The 21832-nt window shown below is 40.5% G+C and overlaps 1 protein-coding gene across 7 annotated transcripts in view; it reads left to right on the top strand.

Annotated features, from left to right (window-relative positions):
- Positions 1-21832, top strand: part of PLD5 (phospholipase D family member 5) — a 406964-nt gene that overhangs the window by 207418 nt on the left and 177714 nt on the right. For all 7 annotated transcript variants that reach the window (XM_057507828.1, XM_057507829.1, XM_057507830.1 and 4 more), the window contains 2 exons: positions 4783-4951; positions 19258-19369. In XM_057507828.1, coding sequence (XP_057363811.1) covers positions 4783-4951; positions 19258-19369 — 281 coding nt within the window. The remainder of the gene's footprint in view (positions 1-4782; positions 4952-19257; positions 19370-21832) is intronic.

The following is a 21832-nucleotide window of genomic DNA, read 5'->3' as shown; positions in this document are numbered from 1 at the left end:
CAGAAAAAGTGCTACAGCCCCATGGGGCACAGTTCTTTCAGAGGTGGTAAGCAGGCATTCCAGGGATTTGCCCAAAGGTGAATTTTAATGAGGTCTGCCTACATCTTTTCTTGCTGTTGAAGTAAGATGATAACCCGGGCTGTTGCTGCATGGAAATGAGTTCTGTGTGTATGCTAATCAGATCGGGGCCCTGGAGGGTAGCCAGCTGTTGGTTGTCAAAGGATATAAAATGATAGGTCACAGAAATAAAGCAAATCATTTCAAAGCTGATTTCTGGAGGCCGTTTCTAGCAGGGCAGAAGAAGCAAGCACGGTGCCTCAGAAGGGCAGTGAAGATCTCCAGCTCATCTGGAGGCAGGGGAGGTGAGGGAGCAGGGTCGTCATTCCAGGGCTTCTCCGGGAATTCTTTACCCAAATTTAAGCATGGTCCCCAGACCTTGAGTGGTGTCTCTATTTTTATTTGTAGTATAAATTCATAATTTATTTTGGTATTTAGTAAAAACCAAATAGTGATAGATTTGGTCTGCTTTAGCTTCCAAGGAAAAAAGGAAAAAATGATGCATTGTCCATCTGATGAGTATTTCATAACCCTTCTTGCGCCATAGACCCCTTTAGCACTCTGATAAAGCATACAGACCCCTTCTTGAATACTGTCTATAAATTCATATATTAAAATACATAGAATTACAAAGGAAACCAATAATGTTAAAATAAAGTTACCAAACTATTAAAAAGACAAATTTTGATATAGTAATACCTATTTGTAAGTCCGGGGAAAGGAAATCCTGGGGCGAAATACCTCTAAAAACTGAAATCAGTCAGGGAGAAATAAAGTTTAAAATACATTCATTGCTTACAAACTGCAGTCTGGGGCCCTCTCTCTTTCCTGCTCCAGCAAAAGCAAAACCAGCCCTCCCCCTCACCTCTCAGGTACAGATAAGCCTTCTCTTGCCCAGGTAATTACCCAGTGATAGGGAGATGAACTTCTCTCCACCCCTGAGTAATGATGCAAATGCACTAAAGCCATACTTCTTGCCACCTCTGAACACGTATTGATGTGCAGATGTACTAAAGCCAAGCAAGATATTCTGGAAATATTAGGATTTTACCCACACTATTCCATACTATTTATATAATTTCTAACTAGTGTGGCAATAACTGTACCATGGTATAAAAATCCTTAATGGTGACAGAGTCACAGATTCTACTGATAGGCCGATGTTTTTTTATGCCTATGTTCCTTCCTAAAGGGAATGCTAATTTTCAGTTGGAGATTAGAGAAAATAAAGATCAGGCTCATAGATTCCCCCTGAATTCTATCCATAGATCCAGGATTTAGAACATCCATTCTAAAGATTTCTAGAAGGGATTGGGCATCCTTATTTGTATGGGGTCAGAAGCCACAGGGGGTGAAGAAATGGGTGGTGCAGTATCATTTCCAAGGGTACAAATCCTCTACCTCCCTCATCTCATGTGTTCCGTTATACCTGGGCTTCTCACCCTCTTTCTTCCTCAGCATCTTTCATACTGAAGTAAAATAAAAACTAGTCAGTTCTATCTGTTAGCAATTGTGGTACTTCAGTTTTGTTTGTTGGGGGGATTCTTTTTTTGTTTGATTTTTAAATAGATTCATTAATTGTAGGGGGAGCTGCAACTACTGAGTATCCAGGGTCATTCCTTCATGTTATATGTAGTTTCTGATAACATAGATAATGAGGCTTAAAATGTGGATAAAATTAAAACATCCAACTTCAGCCTTTGTCTGTTGCCTTCAAAGGTTTTGAAGCAGATTTTATTAACCCCTCTGCCTTTTTGACCGCCTTGCACCTTGGCTTCAGGAACACTGCCTCTCTTGCATCTCTCTTGTCTCCCTGCCTCTCTGTGGTCCCTTCTGAACCTCCTTTTCATCTGCCTCACACTCTGTCCCCAGACGGATGTACCCATTCCCCTCACATTAGGCTTGGAGCTTGTTTTTCTCTTCACTTTTTCCCTTGGCAGCCTCTCCCAATCCTCTCTCTTCCTTTCCCATGCGCCTTGTCAAATTTGTGACCCATCTTCCCTGACTTTAATGAAGCTTAGTGAATCTCCTTTGGACACTTACTGTGCTCTGGGTCGTATCTTAGTCACTGAAGCTGTAATACCAGTCCAGTGGAGCAGGTCCCTGCCTTCATACACCATCCGATCCATCAAGGCAAGTCAGCCCCGAACAAGTAATTTCAAGACAGGTGAGCAGGATGAAAGGGAAGTAACAGGACACTCTGGAGGTTGATAATAAGGGGTATCTAGCCTTGTTTGGGGCATAGGGAAGGCTGTGAGAAGAAGCAATGCTTAAATTAGGACTTGGAAGGTACTTGACGGACAGCTCAATGACTAGTGCAGGAACAGGATTGGGAGGACGGACACGAAATGTCTAGAGAGGAGAACAGGGGAGGAGAAAAGGCTATCTAGTATGGCTTTGGTGTAAAATGCAAAGAGGGCACTTGAGTCTAGTGAGGCTGTGAGAGGCAGAGCCAGACTGGTAACACTTGTCACCCATGTTGGTGGTAGGAGGGGGCACCATCCTAAGGACAGTGGGGAAGCTCAGAGGAAGTTAGCCAGGCAGCAGAGTGTTTAGATTTATATTTTTAAATGATTAGTCCAACTGTAGTATGGAAAATGGTTTGAAGGGACAAGAATGCATGTAGGGAAACCATGGGAGGTTGGTGTAGTAGCCCCAGTAAGAGAAGATATGGTGGTTCTGCAAGAAAGTCTGTCATCACTGACTCCTATCTGTCTCTCCCTCACCTTCTCCTCATACTCATTAAACATTAATCTTTTTAAAGATTTGGTTTCTAAAATCTCCACTACATGCATGCCTCTTTTTATTCCCACTGACCTAATTCAAACTTTCGTGTTCTCCTTTCCTGAGCTTTTTTTTTTTTTTTTTTTTCTTTCCTGAGCTTTTGCAACAGCCTCTGGTCTCTATCCTTCCTATCTGTCATTTGCTCCCTTCCAGGAGAACACAGGTGTGCTGTCAGAGTTTAGCCCCTGAAACAGACTTGGCTGTGCTCAAGTGCATCAAATCAAGACCAAGCTCCTCTTCCTGATTCATTGCCTCCAGCGTGGTGCCTATGGATGCCACAGCAAGCTCCTGCCCTCCTCTCCTGTCTGATGTTCCCTGTGGGTCACCAAATCACAAATACCCCAGTAGCTGTTTTACAAACTCCTCCCTCTACCTAGAATGTCTGTCCCTTCCAACTCACCCCTAGAAGTTATATCTTTGAAAACTTATTCCCACTTCCTCCCATTCCAGATGGCCTCCCAATGGGATGAGTTTTTCTTCCTGCTCGTGCTCCAGTGGTACTCATGTGATGTGCTACCCATCCAGTGAAGCTTCTTACTCTTGTCTCCCCACTTCTAAGAGTCTACCTCCTACCGGAATCATTATGCATGAGTCAGGCTTTTTCACTACATTATAGGCTCCAGAGGACTCAGGAGATGTGTCACAGGCATTTCTGTGTTGTGTACAGTGAGTTGCTTGTCCTGTGTGTATAAAGGGCTTAGCAAATGTTTGATTCAGTTGTGGGGTTCAGAGGCTGATTGGATTCCCAAATTATGAATGTTTTTGGGTCACACCCCCAAACCCATTCTGACTGTGATAGTCATCTTACATAATCATATTTTATTAAGTGTATTGTGTTTGGTTCTAAAATGGAGGTAAATTCAAAAAAATTTTTTTTCTTTAATTTAAAAATATTCATTCTAAATGGAACAAGCCTCATGAAGAGAAACAGTAATAGTTTTATTGAGAAGCACTGGATTCTCTGTGGAAACAGAAATTCATTCTATTAAGTATTTCTTGGGCCTTAATTATGTATCCAGCACCAGGGATGTCAAAACAAAAGGTCTCTGTCCTGGAGGTACTTAACATATATCTTCATAAGATTTTGGAGTTTCCCATCAAGATTTGCAGGAAAATTTACATCTCTCTGGGAAAAAACAAAAAACTGTCATTCCTTTGTTAAAACATTATGTGTCACCTGGCTAACTCAGAATTAAAAACTACACAGCCTACCCACAATGCCAAGGAGAGCCAGGCACGGTGTATATGTTGTCAATATATAAGAAAGTATCAAAAGAGAAAACACATTCATTAGGATATTGCTGATTATAGTTTATTTAGGGATTGATTATCACTTATTTTATACATTCTTTATCTCCCACTTTAGTAAAACCCTGCAACAATCAGGTTTTTAAATTTTCTTCTCAGTATCATTTTATGCCTCATGATGGGAAGCAGCAATGGAGGTGTTAAGCAATAGTAGTAGCATTTGTTATTTTTATTTTCTAGTAGTAATAAAAATAATATATTTTTAGTTTCTGAACTAGTTTTAGTATATGCCCAACCTTGTACTAGAGATATGTGGCCTTAATTTATGGCCTCAAGTACCTCACAGAAGTGATATCTTATGTAAGAGTTGCATTGCTGTAGGAAGAAAAAAAGAATACATTACTAGAGAAAAATGCTTGTGTAGGAAGCTCTGATTTTTTTTCAAGGCTTTTAAAACTGGACATGATAATCCTGAAATATGAGTGCTAACTGGGGAAAACAGAGCATAAATGCTCAGAACACAGTGGATTAGGATAGGGGAAATAGAAGAGGCCTTTGATGGAAAATATAAAATATGAGGAACATATATTCAGAAAGCATGAAGAGTATTTTTCAGATGTCTCTGTATGCATGTATAAAGTCTTCAAATTTGACTAGGTTTTGTTTCTTTGTTTTTCCACAATCTTTTCTAAGAATTGCCCTGGTGGAAAATATTCCAGAAGGCCTTAACTATTCAGAAAATGCACCATTTCACTTACCACTTTTCCAAGGCTGGATGAACTTACTCAACATGGCCAAAAAGTCTGTTGACATAGTGTCTTCCCATTGGGATCTCAACCACAGCCATCCATCAGCATGCCAGGTAAGCTGCATCCTGTGTGTGTGTGTGATGATTTTACTTAGTGCACTTTACTCTCTGTGGTATTGCCTCCACTCCTCAAGTTCAGTGAGTTTGTCCACCTTCCCCCATAGTCCACGCGCATCATCACACCTGTATGTACGTGCTATTGTTCATCACATCACTCAGGTCCTACTAGAACACCAGGCTCACAAGGGCAACCTCAGGTTCATCTGTGCACCCAGTAAACTCTGCAGCCTCACATCCAGCTATCTGCTGGGCACGCCCCACAATTCTGCTTTGCACACCTGCATGTTTGTAGTGCTTGCTCCTTACTGCCTTCCTGAGCATCTTCACCCTGGCCCTGCGCCAGGGGCTGTCTGCATATGCCGACCAGAGCGACAGGGTTTGGCCTGCCTGGAGATTAAGTGGAGTCATGTGGGCTGGGAGACTGACCTCGTAAACAGTCCCCCACACCTGCTTGCTCTTGGCCTCGCCGGTGGGCAACACCAGCATCTGGAAGGAGCTGGTTGGCCCTGGTGGGGGCGGGTGTGCCCTCAGAAAGATGGGGAACGTGCTCCTCTGCCTCCAGCCCATTGATGGCCAAGTGACAGCTGCGAATCCCACGCCCCTGGACCCCCTGGGGGCACCAGGCCAGGACTGTGATCTTCAGAGAGCGAGTGTGCCCACAGAACAGGGCGGCAGGAACCCCCTTGCTCCACTTCCCATCTCCACCCACACAGCTCTCAACCCCACAGCAGTAGTCACAGCAGGAGAACAGCGGTAGGGCTTGTCTACCACATGTCTTGGACTTTTATAGATTATATTTACAGCACCTGTTCCCAGCCTTCTTCCCCTGTCCCCATGCCAGTTGGGACATAATTGTGCAGAGATGAGGGATGGCGGGTGGAAAGCAGGTCCTTGCTGGAATTTTCCTCTTCAGGGTACAGTCTAAGGACCCCATGTCCCATCTTTCTCAGGCCATCGAGTTGTACCCTTCCGAAAAAAGAAGGTCTTGGGTGAAAGCCTACTTGACCTAAATTTTTCCTGATCTTATCTTTCAAATGGAGTAGGAAATTCAAGACTCTCCCTAACATTTCAAACTTGGGTAGCCTATCTTTGGATTTGTGAGCATGCTTTTATTTTTTACTGAGACCTTATAAACTCTGGGATATGGTCATTGATGTATTGTGTGCACACACACAAAAATGCTAAGAAAAAATAAATTCACACCCGAAGTACTCAGGTGAGCTAATTTAAATTTCTTTATGATGTGCCTGTAAAATAAAAAGTGGCTTGGGTTCACAGCTTCTTTTCTATTAATATTCCAAGGGAAATCATTATTCTGCTATAAACTCGTAAGCACTGGGATTAGCAAGAGGTTAACCTCTTTGATTCTTTTAAAATGCAGTCATGTAGACATGCATAAACCATGAACCCAGACATTATTCCCAATTATTTGGATTAAATAATGACTTTTCTTTAAAGTTATCTTACCTTAGTTTTGTTTACCTGTGTACTTCATTGTTTTCTCTCCAGATCTTCATTGCTGTGTTTCTTATTTCCCTATGGTCAATTTATGTTTTGGAGAACTTTCTTTTAAAAAGAGGATTTTTTTTCCTCATTATAATAGTATGAACTTTTTGCTATAAAAAATTTGGAAACTACAGAGAAATGGAAGAGGTACAAAATCATCCATGTGACCATCAACAAAATTTATTTTATAATCCTTTGGTACTTTATGCATTATTACATACACATGTCCATATCATAGAAAGAAATTCATATCTTAATTTTAAACTGTATACCATAAGCATCTTTCCATGTTATGACAACACTGGTAAACATTATTTTTAATTGGTTGCATCACATATAACATAGTGGATGCACCAGATTAAATTTTTATAATCATTTCTCTATTATTTCACATTTAAGCTCTTTATTTTCCTTTTTCTGAATAAGTTCCTCTGCAGTAAGTGCCTTTGTGCAAGACATGTTTTCTTTTTGCTGATTCATTCAGGATCAGTTCTCAGAGGTGGGATTAGAGGGAATCTAGGCTGCTTTTGTAAGACCATGGGACTTTCAGGGAGCGTGTAGAAACCCTTGTGTTTGGGTTTTGTTTTGGGCCAGAAGTTTGTAAAAATTCCTCTTACCCTTGGGGTTGATTAAATTTACAGAATGTGCCTTGATGTGTCTTTCCACATTACGTTAGCTTCCATCTTCAAATATCTTTCCAATATGTAGATTGAGATCTTTCTTCAAGTAGGACAGGATTTTCTTCTTCTATCTGCAGACATTTTTGCCTTTTTCCTCTTCCAGCGCAGCCATTAGCCTTGTGGCATATATCTCCTAGGTACCTGCCACCCGTTCCTCCCCTTACCCCCTCCTGTTTCTGTGTGCGCTTTAAGATGGTTCTTCCATTCAGCCTTCAGGCCATTTACTGGGGCCTCACAGGGGGCCACGTCATTCTTTAATTACTCTTCTAACTTAGTTCTCGAATTATGGGTCCTGGCTGCCCTGGGGAGCTCACACCTGTGTCAGCTCCCGTCCCGTCTCTCAGTGGCCTGTGTGCTCAGGTGCCCGCTGTGCTCAAGCACATGCTCTTGTGTTGGATCCCCTTAAATGTGCTGGTGTTTAACTTTATCAGATTATTAGTGGCTTCTTACTGTCAGTAGTGGGGCAGTATAGCTAGACCCAGTGAGGCAGCTGGAGAGCACCTCCCCCACTGATACTCCCCTGACTCCAGCCCCAGGCCCTGGGAAGCTGCCTCGGCTCCTGCCCAGCCCCATGGGGTCAGGGAGCAGAGACACCTGTGTGGGGCTGAGAAGTGCTCTTGGCCACTGGGCTCCTCAGAACCCACCTCTGCTAGAAACTGGGTGGCAGCCAGCCTCAGAACTGCTAAGTTCTCTGGGAGAATCCCGGAGCTGGGAGTAGAAGTGACTTGGGGTCACTTTCTTCCCAGAATATCCCTTCCCTTCCCAAATAAACGTAACAAAATGGTCGTGTAGAGAAAAGTGCATTGAGCAACTATCACTTCATTTCTTGGGCTTCAGTGTCCTTATGTTAGGGGAGGCATTGTGTATTTTCCTTGGTTCTTGTCCCTGCCACAACAAAGAATTGAAGGGCAGAGACACAGTAATGAAGCAGAGTGAAAGCTTTATTTAAAGTTACTTAAAGAGAGAAAAGGTATGGATGACCTCAGGGAGGAGAGGTGCCCTGAAAGGTTTAAGCTTTATTTAAAGAGAGCAAGTGCACACTTGGAGAAAGAGGAGTGTGAGCTACCTCATAGAAGAGGCGCACTGAAAGGTTGAGATAAAGTTTTAAGGCTACACACTTAGAAAGTGCAGGTGACCTCAGAGAGAGTTGCTCACTGAAAGGTTTAGGGTCTGGGGTTTTGTAGATGGTTGAAGATTTTCAGGAATGCGACACAGGGCCAGGTGCAGACCAGCCAAATTGTCCCAGAATGTTCATCTTTGTTAAGATATTTTCCTTTTTTTAACTTAACATAAGAAATATATTGCTTTGACTCCTTTCCAGGATATCAGCTTCTGTCTGGAAGTATATCTACCAAGACTGTCTGCCCTGCCTCCAAGGTGGGCTGAGCCACTGTCCGTTTGATTAAAATGCAACCTTAGCTTTAAGATAGAATTCTTCCTGAATAAGCTGGGCTTTTTAGCAGGTGCTAAAGTAAATCTTACAATGGTAGGTTCTAATTGACACAGTGAAAACATAGGCTATGCTGAGGTACATTTCTTTATCCGGGGAGTATTCAAACTTCTAGGCCAAGTTGCTCCTGACCTTCTGAGCTTTCTATCTTTAACTGGTTAACTCTCTGAGTCCCTTCTAGTGGGTTTTACTGGCCTTACTCTCTTTCCACCCTGCTCATACCTGTTTTCCTGCCTAACACTTACTTTACAAAATGAAGATATTGGCAGACTGTTGGCCTCAGAGGTACCTCCCAGCTCCAACATTCCCAGCCCCAGTGTCCTGAGGGTCCTACATCATGCCTCAGCATGAGCAAGGGAAGCAGTCAGTGTGGTTTCCAGCTGTGTGCTGTGGGGTCCTGGGGATTCTGTCCAGGAGGCAGAGAGGGATTGGAGGACAATTGGCGGGATCCTGAGGTTTTCATTTGAATGAAGTTCAGCTGCGAAAACAAGTTTGAAAACTACTGCTGTGTTCAACACACTCCTCAGAATTAGTCTTACAGAGCATGATCTCCTGATTTCCCTTTGGCATTTTAGATTTTTCCCTTCACGTTATATTTTGGCAATACAGCCTATCCACCTGTCATTCTGCATCAACAGAAACAGGCGCTACTGATAACCCCCACTCTCTGGGGATGAAAGGGTCTCCTGTGTGAAGCACCTTCGAAGTCACCTCTTCGAAGTCACCAAGGGGCTGAGCTGTGTGTCTGTCCTTAGGCCTTTCCACAGCTTCCTCCAGGCCTGTACTGCCTATCATAAAGTTTTTGCAGACATCAGAAGAAATTGGCTTAAAATAGGTCAACGTGCCTATCTTAACTATCTCTGCTGACTATCGCCAGGATGCTTTATTTGACTTTGAAACGTTGGCTAATGTTGCACACCAGAAAGGGAAAGTTTTTAAATTGCTGATGTTAAAAAGCCTAGGGGAGTTTGTTATTCCTTTAAGAAAGCATGATGAGTGAATTTAACTCCGGATGCAGTAATCCTCCCTGTAGATCTCTACATAGAGTAGGTGTTTCCTACCTTCAGAAATTAGTACTTTGAATATCTTAGCAAAAAAATGTTCTGACAGAGGGGTAAGACACTGAAAATGAGATTTTATAGAAGTTCCACACCCAAGCCCCAGTTCATTACAGTAAGCACTATAATTAAAAAATTTAAGAATCCATGGTATAGGTAATCAGCACATACTAAAAGTAAAAATATGCTTTATTTAATGACAGTCTGCCAGTAGATTGTGGAGTTTCTATTTTTATTCATGTTTGAGAATCTGGTCTTCTTCATTTTAAATCTCATAAAAATAACACAGTGGGAATCAATTGAAGGAAAAGAGCCAGAAATACAGATAGGTTAGAAGATCTCTTATGTTTCATTTGTGCTAAATATATTGTTAACCAAGAGCAAAAAAAAGCGTTTGTTTAAAAATCTGTTTAAAAAACACATCAAGCACATTAGTCCTTTCTCTGTGCAGAAGGCTTTGCTCTCAGGCTTCCCTCTTCTCTGAGGCTGAATTGCAGGAACCACTGCTCTGCATGATCTCCATTCCCTCTTCTCAGTCTCCAAATCCCTTCCATACAATCATCATCTGCAGTCCCTTCTTATCAAAGTAGAAGACTTGGCCACTCGGGGACCATTAAGACCAAAGCCTATTGCCTATCTGACCTAAGCTCTGTGGACACTATTCTGAGCCTCGCTGGCATTAAAATTTATCACAAAAATTATACACTTAGGAAAATCTTATAAGGAAAACCTTTATTTTTTTAATTTTTATTTTAGCTGTTTTTTTTCTTAATTTTTATTTTTATTTGGTTATCATTAATCTACAATTACATGAAGAACCATTATGTTTACTAGGCTCTCCCCTACCCCAAGTCCCCCCCACAAACCCCAGTACAGTCACTGTCCATCAGCATAGTAAGATGTTGTAGAATTACTACTTGTCTTCTCTGTGTTGCAAAGCCCTCCCTTTTCCCCCACCCCCCACATTATACATGCTAATCATAATACCCCCTTTCGTCTTCCCCACCCTTATCCCTCCCTACCCTCCCATTCTCCCCAGTCTCTCTCCCTTTGGTAACTGTTAGTCCATTCTTGGGTTCTGTGATTCTGCTGCAGTTTTGTTTCTTTAGTTTTTTTTTGTTCTTTTTTTCTTTTTTTTTTTTTGAAAGGGCATCTCTCATGTTTATTGATCAAATGGTTGTTAACAACAATAAAAATCTGTATAGGGGAGTCAATGCTCAATGCACAATCATTAATCCACACCAAGCCTAATTCTCGTCAGTCTCCAATCTTCTGAAGCATAATGAACAAGTTCTTACATGGTGAACAAATTCTTACATAGTGAATAAGTTCTTACATGGTGAACAGTACAAGCGCAGTCATCACAGAAACTTTCGGTTTTGATCACGCATTATGAACTATAAATAATCAGGTCAAATATGAATATTCGTTTGATTTTTATACTTGATTTATATGTGAATCCCACATTTCTCCCTTATTATTATTATTATTATTTTTTAATAAAATGCTGAAGTGGTAGGTATATGCAAGATAAAGGTAGAAAACATAGTTTAGTGCTGTAAGAGGGCAAATGTAGATGATCAGGACTGGGCCTATAGACTAAGTATTAATCCAAGCTAGACAAGGGCAATAAAACATCCACGGATGCAGAAGATTTCTCTCAAAACAGCGGGGGTGAGGTTCTAAGCCTCACCTCTGTTGATCCCCAATTTCTCACCTGATGGCCCCCCTGCAACTGTGCCTGTCTTAGGTTGTTCCTCCCTTGAGGAATCTTACCCGTCTCTGGCTAACCAGTCATCTTCCAAGGCCATACAGGGAAATGTAAAGTTGGTAAGTGAGAGAGAAGCAATATTGTTTCAAAAGGTTAGCTTTTTACTTCTTTGCATATTTATGCCCTGTGGCTTCTATGCCCAGCATTTGTCTTGAGGTATCTTTACCACTTGGAGGAATTATGATACTTGGTAAATTCGATATGAGGCACGAATTCTATTTAAGGGTTGTAATTAGGAAGGAAGAAGAAAAGCTATAGAAGTAGCAGACGGAGGAAAACATGGGAAGATTGATTATTTCTTTGACATATCTTCTTGTAGAGTAACGTAAGCATGTATAGGTTTTAAACTACTAATTAAATTGCACACACACATTAACATAATAGGAATACAGTTACATAACCAAAGCAGACCTATAATTACCAGCCATCTCCAGTGAAACCAAGAAAGCCAGCTAGGCACCCTAGGCATTTGTGAAAATTTATCTATGATATGATGGATATTGTCCAACTGAACTTGAACAGTCTGAGAGAAATCAGACAAATTAAAACAACCCATTCCTGGGAACTGTTCACATCCCTTATGTTCTTTTAACAGTAGATAGTCTGTAGTTGTAAGATTTCGGAGCACTACAACTTGCACTTCTCCTAATTCTTGGTTGAGTTCCAACAGTATAGATCCAGTCAAATTTGTTGTTTCACTGTATGCACAGGCCAGCTTAGATATCTCCTTCTTCATTCCCATGGCAAGTACAGGAACCAGTGGGATGAATGCAGCTACAACTGTAGCAGCACCTGGATCTTTGTTGAGGTTTTTTGATGATCACCTTCTGGTATGACTCTTCCAGAGAGTGCTGATGTTGGAAGTTCTTCATATCGTATCTTAGTTCATTTTCTGGGTAGCCAAATTAGGGTTTGATCCTCTGTATAAACACAAACAGACCCTTTGCCCACACTTTGATATGACCTTTATACCATTGTGTAGAACTCATTGGAGGTCACCACACAGGAACTGCTTTTTTTTTTTTTTAAAGAGAAAGGAATATTATCAGAAAAATATACCTCCATAGCCAATCATCTGACACCCTTTAAGTGATCAAAATTAAGTATATTTAAAGCATGCATTAATCATTGATTTACAGTTAGTTTTATCCTATCAGGGAGTAATCCCCCTTTTCTTTCTTTCTTTTTTTTTTTTTTTTTTGTGTGTGTGTGTGTTTCTTTTTTTGTTATCATTAATCTACACTTACATGAAGAATATTATGTTTACTAGGCTCTCCCCTATACCAGGTCCCCCCTATAAACCCCTTTACAGTCACTGTCCTTCAGCATAGCAAAATGTTATAGAATCACTACTTGTCTTCTCTGTGTTGTACAGCCCTCCCCTTTATCCCACCCCCCCATTATGCATGCTAATCTTAATACCCCCCTTCTTCTTCCCCCCCTATCCCTCCCTACCCACCCATCCTCCCCAGTCCCTTTCCCTTTGGTACCTGTTAGTCCATTCTTGGGTTCTCTGATTCCGCTGCTGTTTTGTTCCTTCAGTTTTTCCTTTGTTCTTATACTCCACAGATGAGTGAAATCATTTGATATTTGTCTTTCTCCACATGGCTTATTTCACTGAGCATAATACCCTCTAGCTCCATCTATGTTGTTACAGATGGTAGGATTTGTTTTCTTCTTATGGCTGAATAATATTCCATTGTGTATATGTACCACCTCTTCTTTATCCATTCATCTACTGATGGACATTTAGGTTGCTTCCATTTTGGCTATTGTAAATAGTGCTGCGATAAACATAGGGGTGCATCTGTCTTTTTCAAACTGGGCTGCTGCATTCTTAGGGTAAATTCCTAGAAGTGGAATTCCTGCGTCAAATGGTATTTCTATTTTGAGCATTTTGAGGAACCTCCATACAGCTTTCCACTATGGTTGAACCAGTTTACATTCCCACCAGCAGTGTAGGAGGATTCCACTTTCTCCACAACCTCGTCAGCATTTGTTGTTGTTTGTCTTTTGGATGGTAGCCATCCTTACTGGTGTGAGGTGATATCTCATTGTGGTTTTAATTTGCATTTCTCTGATAACTAGCGATGTGGAGCATCTTTTCATGTGTCTGTTGGCCATCTGAATTTCTTCTTTAGAGAACTGTCTATTCAGCTCCTTTGCCCATTTTTTAATTGGATTATTTGCTTTTTGTTTGTTGAGGTGCATGAGCTCTTTACATATTTTGGATGTCAACCCTTTATCGGATCTGTCATTTATGAATATATTCTCCCATACTGTAGGGTACCTTTTTGTTCTATTGATGGTGTCCTTTGCTGTACCAAAGCTTTTCAGCTTGATATAGTCCCACTTGTTCATTTTTGCTTTTGTTTTCCTTGCCCGGGGAGATATATTCATGAAGAAGTCACTCATGTTTATGTCCATGAGATTTTTGCCTATGTTTTTTCCTAAGAGTTTTATGGTTTCATGACTTACATTCAGCTCTTTGATCTATCTCAAATTTACTTTTGTGTATGGGGTTAGACAGTGATCCAGTTTCATTCTGTTACATGTAGGTGTCCAGTATTGCCAGCACCATCTGTTGAAGAGACTGTCATTTCCCCATTGTATGTCCATGGCTGCTTTATTGAATATTAATTGACCATATATGTTTGGGTTAATGTCTGGAGTCTCTAATCGGTTCCACTGGTCTGTGGCTCTGTTCTTGTGCCAGTACCAAATTGTCTTGATTACTGTGGCTTTGTAGTAGAGCTTGAAGTTGGGGAGTGAGATCCCCACCACTTTATTCGTCTTTCTCAGGATTGCTTTGGCTATTCAGGGTCTTTGGTGTTTCCATATGAATTTTTGAACTATTTGTTCCAGTTCGTTGAAGAATGTTGTTGGTAGTTTGATAGGGATTGCATCAAATCTGTATATTGCTTTGTGCAGGAAAACCATTTTGACAATATTAATTCTCCCTAGCCAAGAGCATGGGGTGAGTTTCCATTTGTTAGTGTCCTCTTTAATTTCTCTTAAGAGTGTCTTATAGTTTTCAGGGTATAGGTCTTTGACTTCTTTGGTTAGGTTTATTCCTAGATATTTTATTCTTTTTGATGCACTTGTGAATGGAATTGTTTTCCTGATTTCTCTTTCTATTGGTTTGTTGTTAGTGTATAGGAAAACCACAGATTTCTGTGTGTTAATTTTGTATCCTGCAACTTTGCTGTATTCCGTTATCAGTTCTAGTAGTTTTGGAGTGGATTCTTTAGGGTTTTTTATGTACAATATCAAGTCATCTGCAAATAGTGACAGTTTAACTTCTTCTTTACCAATCTGGATTCCTTGTATTGCTTTGTTTTGTGTAATTTCCATGGCTAGGACCTCCAGTACTATGTTAAATAACAGTGGGGAAAGTGGGCATCCCTGTCTTGTTCCGACCACAGAGGAAAAGCTTTCAGCTTCTCACTGTTCAGTATGATGTTGACTGTGTGTTTATCATATATGGCCTTTATTTTGTTGAGGTACTTGCCCTCTATACCCATTTTGTTGAGAGTTTTTATCATGAATGGATGTTGAATTTTATCGAATGCTTTTATACCATCTATGGAGATGATCATGTGGTTTTTGTCTTTCTTTTTGTTTATGTGGTAGATGATGTTGATGGATTTTCAAATGTTTTACCAGCCTTGCATCCCTGGGATGAATCCCACTTGGTCGTGGTGTATGATCCTTTTGATATATTTTTGAATTTGGTTTGCTAATATTTTATTGAGTATTTTCGCATCTACATTCATCAGGGATATTGGTCTGTAATTTTCTTTTTTGGTGGGGTCTTTGCCTGGTTTTGGTATTAGGGTGATGTTGGCTTCATAGAATGAGTTTGGGAGTATTCCCTCCTCTTCTGTTTTTTAAAAAACTTTAAGGAGAATGGGTAGTATATCTTCTCTGTATGTCTGATAAAATTCCGAGGTAAATCCGTCTGGCCCCGGTGTTTTTTTCTTGGGTAGTTTTTTGATTACCTCTTCAATTTCTTTGCTGGTAATTGGTTTGTTTGGATTTTGTGTTCCTTCCTTGGTCAGTTTTGGAAGGTTGTATTTTTCTAGGAAGTTGTCCATTTCTTCTAGTTTTTCCAGCTTGTTAGCATATAGGTTTTCATAGTATTCTCTAATAATTCTTTGTATTTCTGTGGGGTCTGTCGTGATTTTTCCTTTCTCGTTTCTGATTCTGTTGATGTGTGTTGATTCTCTTTTTCTATTAATAAGTCTGGCTAGAGGCTTATCTATTTTGTTTACTTTCTTAAAGAAACAGCTCTTGGTTTCACTGATTTTTTCCTATTGCTTTATTCTTCTCAATTTTGTTTATTTCTTCTCTGGTCTTTATTATGTCCCTCCTTCTGCTGACTTTAGGCCTCATTTGTTCTTCTCTTTCCAATTTTGATAATTGTGATGTTAGACTATTCATTTGGGTTTGTTCTTCCTTCTTTAAATATGCCTGGATTGCTATATACTTTCCTCTTACGACTGCTTTTGCTGCGTCCCACAGAAGTTGGGGCTTTGTGTTGTTGTTGTCATTTATTTCCATATATTGCTGGATCTTCATTTTAATTTGGTCGTTGATCCATTGACTATTTAGAAGCGTGTTGTTAAGCCTCCATGTGTTTGTGAGCCTTTTTTCCTTCTTGGTACAATTTATTTCTAGTTTTATACCTTTGTGGTCTGAGAAGTTGGTTGGTAGGATTTCAATCTTTTTGAATTTACTGAGGCTCATTCTGTGGCCTAGTATGTGAATGTTCCATGTGCACTTGAGAAGAATGTGTATCCTGTTGCTTTTGGGTGTAGAGTTCTGTAGATGTCTATTAGATCCATCTGTTCTAGTGTGTTGTTTAGTGCCTCTGTGTCCTTACTTATTTTCTGTGTGGTGGATCTGTCCTTTGGAGTGAATGGTGTGTTGAAGTCTCCTAAAATGAATGCATTGCAGTCTATTTCCTCCTTTAGTTCTGTTAGTATTTGTTTCACCTATGCTGGTGCTCCTGTGTTGGGTGCATATATATTTATAATGGTTATATCCTCTTGTTGGACTGAGCCCTTTATCATTATGTAATGTCCTTCTTTATCTCTTATTACTTTCTTTGTTTTGAAGTCTATTTTGTCTGATGCTAGTAGTGCAACACCTGCTGCTTTTTCCCTATTGTTTACATGAAATATCTTTTTCCATCCCTTGACTTTTAGTCTGTGCATGTCTTTGGGTTTGACGTGAGTCTCTTGTAAGCAGCATATAGATGGGTCTTGTTTTTTTATCCATTCAGTTACTCTATGTCTTTTCATTGGTGCATTCAGTCCATTTACATTTAGGGTGATTATCGATAGGTATGTACTTATTGCCATTTCAGGCTTTAGTTTCGTGGTTACCCAAGGTTCCAGATTACTTTCCTTAGTATCTAAGAGTCTAACTTAATTCACTGAGTTTGCTGTTTCAAACACAATCTAAAGGTTCTTTTCTATTTCTCCTCCTTTTTCTTCCTCCTTCATTCTTTATGTATTAGGTATCAAATTCTGTACTTACTGTCTATCCCTTGATTGACTTTGGGGATTGTCAATTTAATTTTGCATTTGCCTCACAATCAGTGGCTCCACCCTCCCTACCGTGGTTTTACTACCTCTGGTGACAGCTATCCAACCCTAGGAACACTTCCATCTATAGCAGTCCCTCCAAAATAGACTGCAGAGATGGTTTTTCAGAGGTAAACTCTCTCAGCTTTTGCTTATCTGGAAATTGTTTAATCCCTCCTTCAAATTTAAATGATAGTCTTGCTGGATAAAGTAATCTTGATTCCAGGCCCTTCTGCTTCATGGCATTTAATACATCATGCCACTCCCTTCTGGCCTGTGAGGTTTCTGCTGCGAAGTGTGATGTTAGCCTGATGGGCTTTCCTTTGTATGTGATCTTATTTCTGCCTCTGGCTGCTTTTAACAGTCTGTCCTTATCCTTGATCTTTCCCATTTTAATTACTATGTGTCTTGGTGTTGTCTTCCTTGGGTCCCTTGTGTTGGGAGATCTGTGGATCTCCATGGCCTGAGAGACCATCTCGTTCCGCAGATTGGGGAAGTTTTCAGCAACTACCTCCTCAAAGACACTTTCTGTCTCTTTCTCTCTCTCCTCTTCTTCTGGTATCCCTGTAATGCAAATATTGTTCTGCTTGGATTGGTCACACAGTTCTCTCAGTATTCTTTCATTTCTAGAGATCCTTTTTTCTCTCTGTGCCTCAGCTTCTTTGTATTCCTCTTCTCTAGTTTCTAGTTCATTTATCGTCTCCTCCACCAGATCCAACCTGCTTTTAATACCCTCCATCATGTTCTTTAATGATTGGATCTCTGACCTGAATTCATTCCTGAGTTCTTGGATGTCTTTCTGTACCTTCATTAGAATGATGATTTTTGTTTTGAACCCCCTTTCAGGAAGAGTCACGAGGTCCATATCATTTAAATCTTTCTCGGGAGTTGTATTAACAGTTTTACTCTGAACAAGGTTCCTTTGGCATTTCATGTTTGTATATGATGCCCTCTAGTGTCCAGAAGCTCAATTCCGGAGCTGCTGAGCCCCTGAAGCAATGTCGGGGGTCGCAGGGGAGCGGTACTGGTGCCTGGGCGTAGGAAAGAGCTGTTCCCCGCCTCCTGGCTGCTGTGCCTGTCTCCACTGCCTGAGCCAGTGGGCCGGTCACACAGGTATAAGTTTTTGTCCCAGAGCAGCCAGATATGAATCCCTGCTTTCCACAAGCAGCCGGAATCCCAGGCTCCCCAGAAACTCTTCCTGTATTAATTTTCCAGCCCGGTAGTCATGCGAGTCTGATGAAAGCACCATGAAATGTAGGTTTGTGCTCCCAGCGCAGATCTCTGGAGCTAGGTATTCAGCAGTCCCAAGCTTTCCACTCCCTCCCTGCTTCGTTTCTTTTCTTCCAGTGAGCTGGGGGTGCGGGGCTTGGGTCCCGCGGAGCCACAGCTCTGGTACGTTACCCCGTTCACTGAGGTCTGCTCTTTTCTCCAGGTGTGTGCAGTCTGATGCCCTCCTCTTTCCTGTTGCTCTCTCAGGATTAGTTGCACCAATTAAATTTTCTAATTGTATCCAGTTTTAGGAGGATGCCTCTGTCTCTCCTCTCATGCCGCCATCTTTAATCCCTTTAATCCCTGGAAAACCTTTATTTTTTATTTTGTTTTCTTCAGTTATTTTTAGACCCTACTAATAATTATCGATTGCTCAGCAGAGCCTTAGTTAAATTCAATAAAACATGTTTTAAACAAGAAGGTGAGTTTGTGCAAGTCACTTAGTTGCTGTGACCACCCCTGTAATAGCTAACACTAACGGGATGATTACCTACTACTAATGCCTTTCATCCTCACAGAAATGTTCTACAGTAAATACTAATATTATCTACATTTCACTGAGGAAGAAATTGGAGAGTACTGAGATTAAGAAATACAGCTTGGAAATTGGGAGACCTGCTGGTATCTGGATCTCATGGGGCCGAAATGGAACTGTGGAGTATTCTCTGCTCCCTCTTCACATGTACATAAATTCAGAGTTAATGAAAAAGTAAAGGAAGGATAGATTTGCACTGTAGCATTGAAATTATTGCAAGTCCACAATACTCAAAACAAATCATGTCATCTCTGTTCAAGCTACTACTCTGTTTATATAATCTCTTCTGAAAAAATTTTCCATGAATACCAATTGCTGAAGTGATTGCCTTTTAAATTTTGAATGAATGGTTTTGATTTTTGATAGGTGTATTTATGCCAATCTAAAATAGCATATTTTTGGGTTTTCTGACTTTCTTTGTCTCTGAATATTTTTTCTAGGGTCAACGTCTTTTCGAAAAGCTGCTCCACCTGACTTCGCAAAATATTGAAATCAAGCTAGTGAGTGATGTGACAGCTGATTCAAAGGTATTAGAAGCCTTGAAATTAAAGGGTAAGGCCAAGGTTGCTATGCTACTCTACCACTGGATATTCTGTTAAGATACCTTTTATTTCATTTGAAATTATACATATTTTCTTTATAATCAACAGGTTTCACTTAATACACTTTTTATTTCTCCTTTGAAAAATAGCCTGATTAAAGCCTTTAAATGAGAGAACTAATTAATCAATACCACTGGGATTTTGTAAGTAGTGTCATTGCATATTAGCTTATGCAAAATAACCCACTGACCATTAATTGATAATTAACTAGAAGAAAGAATCTTTCTCTCTGTGAAACACTTCCACGGTGTGATTAAAGAGCCACTTCTCATCAGAACAAACATTGGAGTTCTATTCTTCTCTTATCCTTCAAATGGAAGTCCTCCTCATGCTGCATGTCCTTTAAAATAATATAGTCCAATGTAAGTTTCTGCAAAACACAGCTGAATTCACAACTTGTAAGGTTTTTCCATGGGAGAATGTCATTTATGCAGCCACTTCGCTGTTGGTCTCACAGTCCCATGAAGACGGAGAATAACTATGCAATGACTTTCATTATTGTGCAGTATCTTCATGTAACTCCAGGGAGAGGAAATCCCGGGGCCAAATACCTAGCTGAAACTGAAATCAGTCAAAGGGAGAAATAAAGTTTAAAACCCATTTATGGCTTACAAACTGCCATTCGGGGGCCGCCTCTCTTCTGCTCCAGCAGAAGCAAGCCAAGCCCCCACCCAACCTCTCAAGTTCAGATAAACCCTAGGTCACCTAGGTGATTACCCATTGATATGGAGATGAACTATGGCTCTCCACCCCTGAGGAACACCTGTTGATATGGAGATGCACTAAAGCCAGGCAAGAGATTCTAGAAATACTGCAATTTTGCCCATACTCCACTAACTCAATTCTTACTTCCAAACAGATTTTATTGATTTATAAACATTTTTACCCTGAATTTACTCTCTGAACTGTAAGCTGCCAGGAGGAATTGGCAAGTGTGAGCTGGTGAACATGTTGGAGCTGCCAGGGATCCCCAGGAGAGGAGGAAGCACTGGCCCTGCAGAGTCTCCTTGTTTGACCTGTTGGCCTTGTGTCTCATGGTGTACTGTTCAGACACATGGGGTGTTTTTGCTTGTCATGTTCCATGTTATTAAGTGAAAATAACTTCTAAAATATGGAGCAGACCAGGAAGCAAATAAGTGAACCCAAGTGGCCTTTCCCTCTGCCCAAGTAAAACTAGAAGTGATAAAGCCTGCGGAAAGACATAAACATATAGAAGACGTCAGGTTGGCCAGGCACATGGACCTGTCCCAAGCCATATGGTTTTTTTCTGTGCATAACAAAACTTAGGAAATATTGCTAGGTCTGGAAAGAATTACTATGCTACTTGAGCGCTTCATAATATTTTTGAAAACTAGAAAATTCCTAGTTCAGGGGATTAACAGACACAATCCACATGGATAGGAAATGGATTATTAGTTTTCCCTGTTTAAAAAATGTGAAACTGGGTTCCTGCTGTCTGAAAATTCATTTTCTGAGACACATTTTCAGGAATGGATGACTTTGGGCTAACATGGATGCCTGCATTTGTAATTTCTCACGGAGTCTACCTGTGTGTTCTTTGCATTTGATTATCCCAGAAGCTAAAAAGCAGATGAGTTTGGAAAGGAGGGAGGCACCTGAGAGTTCTGTGACTCTTTTTATAGCCACAGAATGGCTCCTTGCCACAGTCCAGGCTAAATCTTGCAAACTCAACCAGAAGTTAAAACTAGACAGTAGTAGGGGGCCTAATGGTCTTGGGCGCTGCTACCCTAAGAGGGACTGGCTATTATTGGATTTATGGATCAAGTCCTTGTTTGCATTGCTATTATGAACTATAAATTAAAGTTTCATTGTAGCCATTGCTACTCACAAAAAAGGAAATGTTTGAATTTCACAAGCATGTGTATATATGTATGACGCAGGTCTGTTCATGTATAATAGGAGGTCTTATCACAATAAGAAAATTAATGACTTTCCTTTATAACAGGAGAACAATGAATAGGACCCTAATTTCCCATAGGTATTTTCTATGCAGGTGCAATAGGCCTTGCTGGCTTGTATTAATGTACACAGTACAACATATATACATCTTTAAAATACAGTTAATATATTTCTCTACTCTCATCCTTTGGCAGAGAATACTAAATAATAGAAGTGCATTTTACAAATGTGTTTTGTGAAACGTTTTTAAATCTGTGTTTGAATACTTTGCTTTGGGTAATCTCTTTATTTTTTTAGAGGGGGAGTTCTTGGTCTTTAGGCAAAGTTCCAGGAAGGTTTGTCCAGAAACAATCCCCAAAGGACAGATAAGCATGAGACTAGCCATGAGCAAGTTCAGCTGTGAGGACATTATTAAATGTAGAAGCTAATCTGATATATTGTGAAAAAGATTAAGAGTGGGCCTTCTGCAGGAAATCTTCACATTGTTGGTCAG

This window comes from Manis pentadactyla, chromosome 9 (assembly GCF_030020395.1).
Source record: "Manis pentadactyla isolate mManPen7 chromosome 9, mManPen7.hap1, whole genome shotgun sequence".
In the NCBI taxonomy this organism is placed as follows: Eukaryota; Metazoa; Chordata; class Mammalia; order Pholidota; family Manidae; genus Manis; species Manis pentadactyla.
The sequence above is the reverse complement of the archived record's forward strand: the minus strand, read 5'-3'. Positions and strand labels throughout refer to the sequence as shown.